Raw genomic sequence first — 14,468 nt, 5'->3', positions numbered from 1 at the left:
GGTGATCCTTGAATTCAGCCAGCATCCAGTTGCCAGGCCCAGGCAGCGCTCCAAAGGACAGAGGTCAGCTTTGCTTCATCAGTCGTGGACATGCAGTCCCGGCACTCATGGTTAGGCAAAGAAAGAGGCTCCTTCCAAGAGAACACTTGAAAGTGGAGAGAGATTTTGCAAAGATGTGCCTCACCTTTGGAGAGATGAACAGAAACAATGGAAATGACATTTTCATGCCTGCATCCCCATCTTTGAAGGAGAGTTCATCCAGATCACACATTTTTGAAGGGAAATGGAGCTGCTAGTGAAACACTGTGTTTCCAGAAAGAGCTGCAGTGTCTGCAGTGGAAACCTCCAGCAAGCCTGGTACTCAGAAACATGTCTAACTGAAAACTACAGGGACAGGAACAGTGATGAGACCCCTTTCCTTCCACCGGCAACATCAGCCTGCATAAATCCACAAACCGCCATACAGTCTTCAAAGTTAATCTTTGAACTACACGACACATCTTTCCTTTCTTAAACGAATTTGTTGCCAATTCTCAAGAACCTTCCAAGGAAGGTGGCCTGTTTTGTTGTTGTGTTATTTTTCTTTTTACATTTTTTAAATTAAAGTAACATGTACACACACATGTGCACACATACACAGTTCAGAAGTGTACAGCTCAGTGGATTGTTACAAAGGAGGCACACCTGTGTAACTACAGCCTAGGAGAAGAAACAGCACACTGCCAGCCTCTTGGCAATTTCTTCCTCCCGCAACATTATTGCCCGTCTCTCCTCCCCAGAGGTGACTACTTACTGGCCTGACTTCTAGCACCGTAACTTGCTTTTCCCTGTCTTTGAACTTCATAGAGTTGATTCAAACAGTATGTGTTCTTTTATGTCTGGCTTCTTCCTTTTCATATTATGCTTGTGAGATTCATCTAGGTTGTTATGATTTTGAGTTTTACCATTTTACCATCTGGGCCTGTGGGTCAAATAAAGAATTTCATAAGGAAATGAGATTCTAAATTCTGTAGTTTCTGACCAGGAAGTCTTTGTTCCCACAGTCAGCTTTTTTTTTTTTCCCCCACTGTGGCAATATTTTTGCAGTCAGCTAGGAGTGTGTGTTCTCCAAGAGTGTTTCTCCAAAAAGTGGTATGATTCAGCTTTGCTTTGTCCTGATTTACAAGACGTGGCTCAGAATGACATTTGACTGTTTACAGAAATTAAATCCTGCCCCAGAGGAGAAGAAGTGACTATTCCTGAGATTATTCGCAAAATTAGGCCACTGGCTCTTTTTCGTGAAGAAGAGGGAGAAAGATGCTTGGTCAGAAAGAGCACCCGTAAGTCAATGCACAGCCAATCAAGGCTGGGGTGCTGTTTTTTAAGACAGTGAACTTTCAGGTTCAGAAGCCATTGGTATCATTTTATGGTTCTGCGTTGAAATATCTGTCTTCTGGTTTGTGTGCAGTAGCAGATGAAACATCTCAGCCTTTCAGAGATGGGTGCTAATTATCTGAAATGCTTTTCCGTTAAAGCGCAGACAACACGAAAACAATGTTCATAAAAATCCAACCGCTTCCTATAAGTATGCCCACAATTCTATCACCTAACAAATAAACGATTCTTTAAAAATCTTTATTCATGCTTATATGGAATGGCTGTATAGTCGTAATGAAAGGATATCATTCTTATAGCCTTGAAATTAATATTATAATAATTCTTCGTTGCTGTGCAGTTCATTAATAACAAGTTTAAGAGTTGTATGATGCACTAAGGTGATCCACGAGTTATATAACCATTCCCTTGTTTCTGGACAATGTGTTATTTTCATTTTTCCTCCTATTATTTTAACTTATGTGGCAGGGGCTTCTTTCTTGCATATAAACTTTTTCTTCTTTTGAATTAACTCCTTAGGACACATTTACAGGAGCGGGATGGCTATTTTGTTTTGGTGGTTTTAATTGTGCATTGCACTGCCAACTTCCTTTCCAAAAAATTGTATCAGAAATAAGAAAGTGTCCCAGCTTAACTCTTCCATTTTTAACACTTTGTTACTAAAAATGTCTAGTTTCTTAGCTTAATGGGTGGGTATCAAATCTTACCATGTTATTATTTTTATTTATATGATAGCTCATAAAATCAAACAGGTATTGTGACAGTTAAATGAGTGAATGGTCATAAAGCATTTGTAGCATTGGTTCATAGTGCTGTGTAGGAGAGTGTGCTGTCATTGGACTTTTTTCAATTAATTAAGTCTGATTCTGTCCTCTCTAGAGAACACTGTTTGGTCAAGCCCTATTTTTGCCTGCTTTCTGGTGTCTTGGTGTTTCCTAGTCATACATTCACAGCTATACTTCTTGGACTCTTGGTTGCAGTTGACAGAAATTCATTTTGGTTGCAGTTGACAGAAACTCATTTGAGGTCACAGAGGTCGCCACCGGGCATTTATGGTACAGTTACCTGGGATCTTACAGAGACTCAGGGCCTTTGTGTTTGAGTTCCTTCTTCCCAGGGCTGTGTTTACCTCTTCCTCTTGTGGCTGGTCCTCCTCATCCTTCCATCTTAGTGTGACATCACTTCCTCACAGAGGCCTTCCCTGACGGCCTGGCCACATGGCCACACCCCTTCCACACTCCCTCTTGCTCCACCATGGCCCCTTGCCTTTGTCCTTCGTGGCCTGCTGCAATTGGTAATTATTTGTTAGAATACTTGCTGGTTGTCCATTTAGGTGATGAGTGCCAGAGGCAGGGCCTTTGCTGTCTTGTCCACTCTCATCTCCTGGGGTCAGGCGTGGTCCTGGCACCCAGCGGCCCCTCCGTGAATGCTCGCTGAGTGAATGGACACAGCCAGCCAGGCGATTGTCTTCATCCTCCACCTTTGGTCCTCTCTGCTTCCTTACTCCATTCTGATGTCCTGTCTCTGTCTCTCTTCGCTGTGCTCTCCTCTCACCCCCTGCAGATTGTCTTGCTTACTTGTTTCACCCAGAGAGTGAAAACCCAACTCCCATCCACTCCTGAGTTGCAAGCTTCATGTCTGGACAGTTCCGATTCCTGGCTCAGCTACAGTCTCTTGTCCACTGTGGTCCAGTCTCCTATGACTTTGGATGGGGAGATGGTGGGTAGGACCACATATCACTGGCCCTTGTGATGCCTTGTGTGACCATGTTGATTATGGGGAGGGGAGAAAGGGTGGCTGAACAGACTTCTGAATGGGGTGCTCCTATAAATTAACTGCTAGCCTTACCTCCAGGATGCAGTCACCTCCAAGCACTGAGGACATGGCATGAAAATTGCAGTCTTGTCTCAAAGTACCCACAACCTGCAAGGGTGCCAGACAGACCAACCAAAGGTGAATCAGTGCACTGCTTCGGTGATTGCAACCAAAGCCCAAACCCAAAATCTCCACTGTCATGAGGCAAAAATTCTCATGAGTGAGATGGATAACAAACACTATAAATCAGTAAAGTGTGTGGTATATTACAATGGAAATATGAGGACATCTAAAATATTATGAAAACTGAGAGATGAAAATAAAAATATGAATAAGAAATGATTCCATTTCAGTATGAAAATATAAGCTGAGAAGTGCTAAAAATGAATCAGTAAAGGGGCATAGGGACTGTGATTTTAAGCAGAATGATCTGAAAGGACTCAGTGTGAAGGTGACATTTGAACAGAGACTTGAGGGAGATGAGGCAGCAGAACACAGCATATCTGGGATGGACACCCCGGGCTCTGGGAACAGTAAGTGCAGAGGCCTGGAGGTGGGTGAGTGGACTGTCTATGGAGTGGAGAGAGGTGAAGGCAGTGCATGAGCTCCAAGAGGTGACAGGGACCCACACACCACTGTGCCCTGCAGCCACTGCGAAGCTCCTGGCTTTTGCTGTGGGTGGAGATGAGGCCAGATAGGGTGCTGGGAAGAGAAGCAGGAGGTTTTCTGTAAACTCTGCTGTTATAACTGCTTACTTACACTTTGATATAGTTGTACAAACCTTTTCCTTTGCTCTGTTTTTATGCTTTTTGTTTTAGGTATGTTGATTTAGGCTGGCTTAATTAGAACTGAATATTTGGATTGTCTCAGGGAGTGTCAGGGAGGTACAGGTCTGGAGGGCACTGCACTCAGCTGAATGGTTCACTGCAGGGTCACCTGTAGGCACCGCCAGCCTCATCCTTCAGGGGGCTGCTTTTCAGATGCTTGCAAGCCCAGTCTCTGAGTCCATCCTCATAGCAGATGGGGATTACCTCCCCATTTTTCTAATGGGGCCTCTGAGTAGCATAGAAGAAAGAACCCAGGGTCACTCAGGGTGAGCAGGACAGGGCCAGAAAGAGAACATAGTTCCCCTGCAACTGGCTCTTCTTGGGCAGTCCTTTCTGTTGGGTAGTCACCTTCTGATGGGCAGTCACCTTCTGATGGGCAGTCACCTTCTGATGGGCAGTCACTTTATGTGTTAGTGGCATAGATATGCCATTGCTGGTATAAATTCCTTCTTCCATTTGGGAAATTGTATCACACCCTTATTAGCTGAAAAGATTATTATATGGCTGTGAATGGGGGTGTTGGGGTCAACGGACTGGGGGCCACATCTGGGCTCTGCCACTTACCACTTCATGATCTGGCAAGTTACTCAGAGTCTTGATCCCAGGTCCTCGTCCATGAAAGGGTGACACTGCCTGCCTCCTGGGCTCTTGGTGCGTGGTAAGATTGTGCACGTCATGCCCCAGCACAACTCATGATGCCTAGTAGTCCAGTGGGTAGACCTAGCCAGGTATATTTTGGGGAAAAGGAATTACTTTTTAACAGTCAATCTCTTTTCTTTGTAATCATTCTTTTCTTCCCCTGGGATTCTGGGAGATTCGCATCCACATACAGCCATTCGATGTGCATCTCCCAGCACTCTGAGGTCAATCTCACCTCGAGTAAATACTAGGTTTTGCAGTTGACTCTGCCTGTAAGTCTCAGAAGTCTCTCGATAGAAAGCCACCTGATGGTCTCGAAGTATTGCTCTTTTATGATTAGTCGTGAATCTGCATCCCATTATTTTAATTAGGCAGCAAACAATTATGTCAGGTGCCCTCCCAGGCCTGTTTGATAGGTGCTGGCAGTGGTTGCTGAAAACATTGGTAATATTTATTGCCAGGGCTCTGATGCTTCAGTAAGGGATGGCTTTTAGCTGCTGCCTTCTTTTCTTGTCTCTTGCAGAGCCTTGGAAGTACATCCATAAAAGGCTGACTCTTGATTTCAAACGAGGCAATTCCATTTATTCATTTTATGGTTCTTTTTTAGCACTTAATCTGTTACTCTTTGACCCAAGTGTTTGACAATGAATGACAGAATATTTATCAACTTAGAGAATGGTTCCGTCAGCTCTGCTTCCCCCACTCTAGTGGTGAAGAACACAGCACAATTTTGCACAGGCTGCCCAGCATAATGATGCTGTATGCACATGAGCCATGTGTCAGTGGAGAAGTGTGTTTAGCTGAGATTCGACTGGAGCTGTGTAGAAATGTATGGCCCTATGTTTGAAAGAAGATGTTACTGTATTTTTTTTAAGTTCTAATTGCTCTCTAATTGTAACTTGTGTGACTTACAAGTGAAAAAGTTTCCTTACACTTTGGGCTTGCAGAATTAATAAAATTTAGAATTTTGGGGTCATTCACCTGGAATAATAGATACAACTGTGGTATTAATATTTGTTTCCTTTTGCTGCTGTTATTGAGAGTGATGTTCATATAAGATGTATAAAATTTTCACTCAGTTCAGTTTAATGAAATGCATGGAATATATTCAGTCTGTGTGTGCACTTGTGCCCTGGGGTACCAAGATGAGTAAGATGTGGTTCCTGCCCACGGGCAGCTGAAGGCAGCCCCTGCCTTGTACAAGGCTGTAGAGGTGGGGCATGGACTGAAGCAAGTGGACAGTGTGTAGGGGGCCTGTGGAGGGCTGCCTCTTGGCCCAATTACTGGAGTGTTCAATTTGAGTTCTGAATTAACAGGAAGAATGACCAGATGCTGCGAGACAGTGCATTTGAGGCATGGAAAATGTTAGCAAAGGCTCAGGGGTCTGAGATTGCAAAGGCAAGGCAGAAAGTTTAGAGAACTCAAGGACTTCAGTGTTATGAGCCTAAATACAGTGGGGACAGGCACAAGACAAAGTCAGAGAGAGGGGTGGGGTGGGTTGGGGAGAGTTGGTTCTGATTCTGGAGGGCCTTCTCTGCTGTGCTCTGGAATGTCAACTTTGCTCTGAAGTTGGGGCCATTGGTTGATTCTGATGGCTAGACTGTGGGATGGTTTATGCTGTAGATCATTTGGATAGAAGATGATGCATCAGGATGCATGTGTGGATAGATGGGTGGATTGTGGTTGATGGATGGATGATGGATGGATGGATGGATGGATGGATGGATGGATGGATGGATGGATGGATGAATGGATGGGTGGATGGATGATGGATGGTAGGGTTTTACGAAGGCAAGGAAACCAGCTTAGGGGCTTTTGCTGTTGTCTAAGAAAGAAATGAGGAGGACCTAAACCAGTGTGGAGGTATTAGAAATAGAAATAGACAGACATGAGAAATATTTAGGAGATGAAATCAGGTGCTGAAAAAATGAGGTCAGTGTAAGTTAGGGCCAAAAAGATGTTGAGGAAGGCTACTGGGTATCTGATGTAGGTGATCAGATGGATGATAAACTGGGAAGGCTGGAGGTGGAAGCCATTTGGTGAAGAAGATGTGTCCAGCTTAGGACATTTGGGACAGCTAAGTGGCTGGTCCAGCAGGCAGTTGGATACTCAAGTCTCAGATTCAGAGAAGAGATCAGAGTAGAAGCTGCTGATTTTGGCATCAAAGATTTACAGAAGTCTGAAGGGGTCAGTTAGGGTCAGTTATATGCAAGGATGCTTGTAGAGTTAGAGTTAGGAGTGTGGGCTGGAACACTGTGGAACATCAGGGCCTAATGATAGCTGCCCTGGTGAGAGGGAATGCCTCAGGGGTACTCAGAATGAATAGAGAAGCCCAGAGAGGTGGTATTGTTGCGGAGTCAAAGGAACAGAAGATTTCCAAAGTGTGGACTATTAATGGAGTCACATGCAGTAGAGTCATCCAGTAACATACAGACCAAAATCTGCCATTGGCTTGGCATCATAGTGAGAACAGGTTTCCAGGTGAGCTGGCAGTGAATAGAGGGGAGGGGGAATGTCTAAGAGGGAAAGGTGCAAGAGTGCTGTAGGAGGAGCCAGTACTTCTGGGAACTCAGCCACAGTGGCTGTGGGTGTAATGCCCTGAGGAGGTTTACACCATTAGAAGCTGCTTGTTGAATTCTTTACTGCTATATGAAGTAGGCCACATTTACATTTGGTTATACATGTTTGTATTATTGCTTGTTGAGGTTTTATTTATGCTAATCAGAGGCAAAATGTAGTGTACCTCATACATCTATTAATTTGTTTTAACATATCCCATTATTAAATGTTTAAATATTGCTAAAACCTTAATCTTTTCTTTTTTTTTTTTTGAGATGGAGTCTTGCTCTGTCGCCCAGGCTGGAGTGCAGTAGCGCGATCTCAGCTCACTGCAAGCTCTGCCTCCCGGGTTCACGCCATTCTCCTGCCTCAGCCTCCCAACTAGCTGGGACTACAGGTGCCCGCCACTATGCCCAGCTAATTTTTTTTTTTTTTTTGTATTTTTAGTAGAGATGCGGTTTCACTGTGTTAGCCAGGATTGTCTCGATCTCCTGACCTCGTGATCCGCCCGTCTCGGCCTCCCAAAGTGCTGGGATTACAGGCATGAGCTACCGCGCCCGGCCTAAAACCTTAATCTTTTTAAGACCAGTAGTTTACATTTCCCTAGTTTTCTTTCTAGCATTCTCCCCAAAATGTCTTTGGCACTCCAACCAGAGTTAGGAGTTCTGCAACGCAGATCCTGCACTTTGCTAGCCATCATCCTGCAGACACACCTGACTTTCAGGGTTATGTCTGAGGTCCTTGTGAGATGGTCCAGACCCTTGATAATTCTGGGCCAGCAACCTCTCCGGCTCAGCTCTTGACTTTCTGCAGACCTCACACTCCAGGAAGGAAGATGCAGCTGCTCCACTCCAGGAAGGAAGATGCAGCTGCTCCACTTTCCTGAGCACCCTGTGGTCCATTCCCCTGCAGTCTCATCTGTGTGCACCCCTCTCCCTCGATGCCCTTCTCTCTGGGCAGCTGGACACACCCTTACTTTTTCTTTAGGAGCCTGATCGAATGTCATTGCTCATGGGGCCTCTCCAGGTGGAGCTGGCTGTGCCTCTCCCTCCCTGGGGAGCGCCTCTGCACTCCCACCTGTTGAAGACTGAGCATGCTGCATTGTGCCTGTGCACCTCGTCGCTGTTCCCTTCTGAGATTCTGATCCTCACATGGCGAGGAGCACCTTTGTGTAGCTGGCTGCATGCCTGGCACTTCATTCACAGTGGGAGCTGTTGGCCTGGCGACGCTCACCTTGTCCTCCGCTTCTTTCCAGGGAAGCAGTTTAAGTGCACGGTGTGTGACTACACAGCGGCCCAGAAGCCACAGCTGCTGCGGCACATGGAACAGCATGTCTCCTTCAAGGTAAGAGGGCTCTGGAGAAGGAGGCAGATGTTCAGGCAGGAAAGGCGTTGCTTTTCAAAGTGAAGATGGAGAGAGCATTCTTTCATTATTTGTTGGTTTTACCTTCGCTTTGGGGCCCCCTTAGCTGGTACACATGGAGTCTGAGGCACAGTGCAGCTTATTTGTGCTCTCTCGTTCCAGAAGCATAGCATTTCTCTGTAATTTGGAAACCAAGTCAAAGATGTGTAAGAGGATGCAGACAGAAGAAAAGGCACAATCTTTGCATAAAAGCACTGGAGTGATTTAGAGGAAGGCTTGCAGTCTTTAGGGACACTTATCTTTGCTTTCAGATCCTGGATTGCCGCAGGTGAGTCACCTGATAAAGCAGGTGTGATGAAGCCCACCCGGCAAGCAGTTGTAAATACTGGAGACTGTGTTCAGGAGTGTCCACCACAGTGCCCAGCATGTTGCAGAGGCTCAGGAGATGGTGGCCCTTCATATTCTTTTAATGCCTCTAATTGGTGTTTCTTCAGTGTAGGTGATAATGCTTGCTTAGCCACTGCTTATGATGCAATTATTGACAACAATAACTAGGGTGCAGGAATGTGTTCAGTAAAAAGTTCTGCTCAGCACTTGGGGAAACTTGACCCTTAAAATTACTGCTGTTGCTGGCACAGCAACATGACACACGTGGCACACATGGAAATGAATCATCAAGATTTGTAAACTTGTTGCTCTAAAATGATTTTTGAAATTGTGTCTACCATTACATCCCAGAGAATCATAGAACATGGGAGGGACTGCAGGGCATCTGTTTTGTCCCACTGGACTTGCAGCTGGAATCACCCCAAAAGTGGTGGCAGTGGAGTTCCTACCAGGCAGTGCCCCAAACCATCCTGATATAGGGCCTGTTGGGATTCCAAAGAAAGAAGCACTAAACACTGGGGTGATTTGTTTAAAGCAATTACTAAGTCCTTGCCACAGACAGCAAGGGGACAGGGCGTGGGGTGTTCTACTTGGATATGTCCACAGCGAGGTGGTCAGGGTATGGAGTTGTATGAGCGTTAACGGAATTTGGCTCAGGGCCAAGGCTAGTTTCTTTCAGTGGTGTTTTGGGCAACAATCTAGATACTCCTCTTTTTTTTTTTTTTTGAGAAGGAGTCTCACTCCTCTGTTGCCCAGGCAGGAATGCAGTGGCACGATCTTGGCTCACTGCAACCTCTGTCTCCTGGTTTCAAACGATTCCCCTGCTTCAGCCTCCCAAGTGGCTGGGACTACAGGAGGTCTCAGGTAGCCCGCTGCCATGCCCAGCTAATTTTTGTATTTTTAGTAGAGACAGGGTTTCACTATGAACAACCTAGATATTTTTATTGATGCCTGAGAATGTTCGAGGCTTCAGTTCTGGTTCGAGCCTACTGGGAAATCCTGCAGCTGGCTGGCTCACAGAACAGTCAAGGCACCCTGACTTTTGGTCAGGACACAGAAAGAAAGCACTGGGGAGCTGGGCGACCCTACACCAGCACACTGCTAGCTTGTGTTTATTGCACATCCATTGCGTGCAGGCACTGTACCAGGAACTGCATGTTCATCATCTAGAATCTCCTTCATGGTACATATTATCTTCCGTCTTTGAAATACGAAGATTCTAAACCTCAGAGAAGCTAACTGATCACCTGTCAGTCTTTTCTGCCATAGCTATATCCACTGACTTCAGTCATCATGATGCTATTGACTCACCTGCATTCAGCACTTCTGAGGTGACGAGGACCTTCCCCACTGGCAAGTTAATTTTATGCTCAGAACAGCCCCGTGGGAGGTGAATTTTCATGGTTCCCCCTCTTGTAGTTGAAGACATTGAGTGTCAGAGGGAGGCTCAGAGGGATCTGCTGGTATGCCTTCAATATCCAGGAAGTGAAGAAGCTAAAACATGGACTTCATCCTTTCACTCCTAGTCCTGTGCTTTTCTCACTACATGTTCTCAGTTACTTGTTGGGGGCAGAAAGGGAGAAATTGGAGAAACTAAGGATGTTGAAAGGTGTTGCTTATATAGCTGCTTTTTAAAGCCACCTGTACTGACCGTGAGTTTCTTAGGTAGGACTCATATGTCGCCTAGTGGGATTGTGGCAGTGTCTGAATCAAGAAGGGTCTTTAGTGTTATGCATATTTGTGTACATATTTAAAATTAAGAGCTTTATTTCACATTTCACAGCATATAGGTGTCCTTCTTTGGGGGACTAGTGCAATTATTGTGCTAGAAAATAGAGAACTAAGGCAAATTTGACTTTAGAGGTGAGAAAATTAGACCCAGCGAGGTTCATTATTTTCCTGGCTTTTGCAGCATTGCTACTAGACTTTTCAATCATTCCTTGGTTTTCACTGTGAAACATTTTCCTTCCCTAATCAGACCTAGCTGAAACAGCCTTTTTGCCCTGAAATCCTTACTGGTTTTTATTGTTGTTGTTTTGGTTTGTTTTTAAGATTGTGGACTATCTGGTTTATGTGCAGAGGAAATGGATTTGGGGGTGGTTTCAGTTAAGGAATCACCCACATATGTATTATTAACTTCTGCCATTACATAGTTGGTGTCCGGTGCTGGGCCTCAGGACCTGCTGCACTGAGCTGGACCTGGGGTCATGGCTGGTTTCCCTTGGGCTCCCTGTGGATTTTGGCTTCCTCCATATTGAGTGGTACTATAGATGGGAAAGAGATTCAGACCTGAGTGAGAAACAGTAAATCCAGCCTTAGTTTCTCTCATCCCACAACTTAGGGTATTCATCAAATGCATGTCAATTTAGGTAGTGTTTCTCAATTAATTGGGACTGACAAAGCAAAATGAAATTGCTTCATGCCAACCCCTCATCCAAATAGTGATAATCACTCTCTCCCTGTCGTCTTCCCTTCCCACTCTATGTGTTAATTTCCTATTGCTCCTGTAACAGATTACCACCAATTTGGTGGCTTAAAATAGCTCAGATTGATTATCTTACATTTCTGTAGTTTGGAAGTCTGTCACACATCTCACTAAGATAAAATCAAGGTGTTGGCAGGGCTGCATTTTTTCTGGAGGTTCTGGGAAAAAAAATCCACTTCCTTGCCTTTCTGGCTTCTAGAGACGACCTGCATTCCTTGGCTCATGGTCACTCCCTTCATCTTCACAGCAGGCAACATGGCATCTCTCACCATGTCTCCTTCTCTGACTCTCCTCTTCTTCCTCCTCTTCTACCTTTAAGGACCTGGTGGTTACATTGAACCCACTGAGATAACCTACAACAATGAATGTCCTTATCTTAAGCTCAGATGATTAGTAACCTTAATACCGCCTGCAATCTTAATTTCTTTCTGCCATGCAAGGTAACATATTTATGGGTTCCGGGGATTAGGACATGGACTTTTTTGAGGGCCATTATTCTGGCAACCATACTCCCCGACTTTTCTTCCTTTTACATCTACTCGGTGGTAGAGCATTTTCAGCAAGATCAGAAAATATATTCCAATGGCAAACATTACAAAGAAATCAAGTCTCTCTTTTTTACTAATCTTAGATTAGAGCTCAACATCCTCACACAGATGCTATTAATCAATTGCAATTGGCTTATAAGATGAAACCGATTTGCTTTTCTAGATGTAGATGTACGATTTACAATATATGACTTGTGTCAGGAAATACAGGGCAAATTCCTATATTGCCTTTTAAAAGTACATATTTCTTATTTGTATATTTATTTCAAAAATAAAATTAATGTGTTCACTAAATACAATTTGGAAAGTACTTGTTGATTCCTTTCCATATGGAATTTTTTTGATATTATTTAGACATGGTTGAGGTCATATTATAAATGCAGATTTGTTTTCTTTTTGATGGAAATTGGTGCCTAGGTTTACCACTGATAAAGCTCTATTGGAGAATGTGGCTTAGATGGCTGGCCTGATGGTTTGCTGTTAGGGTACCTTCCCAGTGAAAGGCAGGGCCAGAGAGCTTATATGCAATTTTTAATATTGCCTTTTAAATCAGCATTTTGTAGGTGTTTTCCATTTTATGAAAATGTATTTATAAACTAGTTTTAATGGCTGCGTAAGGATGATTATCATAGTGTAACCATTCCTTTCATAATTGGATAGTTTGGTCATTCCCAGTTTCTGTTGTTATAAGTAAGCCTACAGTGGATATCTTTATGCCAAAAGCATTTCCATGTCGTCCTGAAATCTAAACAGCTATCAAACGCTGGGTGAAGCCCATCAAACATCTGAGAATTCACAAATAGTAAAGATGTTATTTTCTCTTCTTGCAGATGCAATTAAAATGCATTCCCTAGGGTGGAACTGATATTTTCAACCTGAAAGAGGTGCCAGAGAAGATACTTAGACAAGATGAATGTTGCTGAGCCAGGACTCTCTAAACAGAAATAGGCTTATTCCTTCCATCTAGCTATTCGACTCTTTGCTTTCTTCCAAATCCTTCCATCTAGCTATTCAACTCTTTGCTTTCTTCCAAATCCTTCCATCTGGCTATTCAACTCTTTGCCTTCTTCCACATCCTTCCATCTAGCTATTCAACTCTTTGCTTTCTTCCAAATCCTTCCATCTAGCTATTCAACTCTTTGCTTTCTTCCAAATCCTTCCATCTAGCTATTCAACTCTTTGCCTTCTTCCACATCCTTCCATCTAGCTATTCAACTCTTTGCTTTCTTCCAAATCCTTCCATCTAGCTATTCAACTCTTTGCTTTCTTCCACATCCTTCCATCTAGCTATTCAACTCTTTGCTTTCTTCCAAATAAATAAGTCCACGTATCATTACGTAAGGCAGTGTAGTTAGGAGGCAGGAATCACCTTGTGGTGTTCTCTCTAATTTGGCTCATTTGGGCCCCTAACTCTGTTGATAGAAATGTTCCCAATGACAGAGCTGATTCAGTGGCATTCTCCTTGCACACGAATCAAAAGTGAGTTTATTTTAAAATAAAATTTGATCTTTTCATTTAAAAGGGACACTCATTTTCATTTAAAGAGGATCCTCTTTGTGCTAACCTTATATATATATATATATCATTCTATACTAAGTTTGAAAGTTGTCATCTGTTGAGTTCCTGGGATTCATAAAACCTGTGAAAACGCTGTCATGAGAGACATTGAGTTTAGTACGGGTGGTGTCAGTGATAGAGAGGGAGGGAAAGAGAGAGAGAGTGAGAGAAGAAAAACAGATGAACATGAGAGGAAAGTCTTGCTAGGGCTTACATCACAACCCCATGCCAAAATGGTTTGTGAGATCTGCCATTTTAGCTGATCTTGAATCTCTCTGCCTCCCTCCCCAGATAGTTTGGTAGATTGATTGAGTGGCCCATTCATTCTAGGAAACTATGCTAGATTTCTCTTAGCATATTTGTTAGATATCAAAGCCTGAGAATGGATTTTAAGATAATACTTTCAAAATCCAAGAAAAAAATATTGACTGGACAGCTGGAATTATTTTTTATTTTCATATGATATTAGCTCTTTAATATTTGTCTTATTTTTATGAATATCTCATATTAAAAATAAACTGCTACCAGTAACCCAGTTGAAAAATAGGCAAAGGATATATAAAAAGAACAGATCACAAAGAAGGGAATAACTTTGGGTATATGACAAGTTGTCCAGCCTTACTGATAATTAAAAAAAAATAGTAAAACTACACTAAGATACCATTTTTCACTTATCAGATTGGTAAACATTCAGAAGTTTGCAAGCATGCTCCATTGATGAGGCTATGAGGAACAGCCATTCTCATACATTGCTGGTGGGAGTGTTAGTGCCTTTGATCCTGTGGAGGTCAGTTTGGCAGAATCTGTCAAAATTGCAAATGCATGCGTTCTTCGACTCACCACTTGTAAGATTTTATCCTACAGATATACTTGCAGATGCATGAAATGATTACTGTGCAGGGTTATCCATTAGAA

At 43.4% G+C, this 14,468-nt stretch overlaps 1 protein-coding gene across 5 annotated transcripts in view; it reads left to right on the top strand.

The window, feature by feature from the left end:
• The window catches only part of ZFAT (zinc finger and AT-hook domain containing), a 235,543-nt gene that overhangs the window by 140,789 nt on the left and 80,286 nt on the right, over positions 1 to 14,468 (top strand). For all 5 annotated transcript variants that reach the window (XM_055287329.2, XM_055287331.2, XM_063643562.1 and 2 more), the window contains one exon: positions 8,470 to 8,558. In XM_055287329.2, the coding sequence (XP_055143304.1) occupies positions 8,470 to 8,558 (89 nt within the window). The remainder of the gene's footprint in view (positions 1 to 8,469; positions 8,559 to 14,468) is intronic.

The sequence above is a fragment of the Symphalangus syndactylus genome, chromosome 7 (genome assembly GCF_028878055.3).
Source record: "Symphalangus syndactylus isolate Jambi chromosome 7, NHGRI_mSymSyn1-v2.1_pri, whole genome shotgun sequence".
Lineage (NCBI taxonomy): Eukaryota > Metazoa > Chordata > Mammalia > Primates > Hylobatidae > Symphalangus > Symphalangus syndactylus.
The sequence above is the reverse complement of the archived record's forward strand: the minus strand, read 5'-3'. Positions and strand labels throughout refer to the sequence as shown.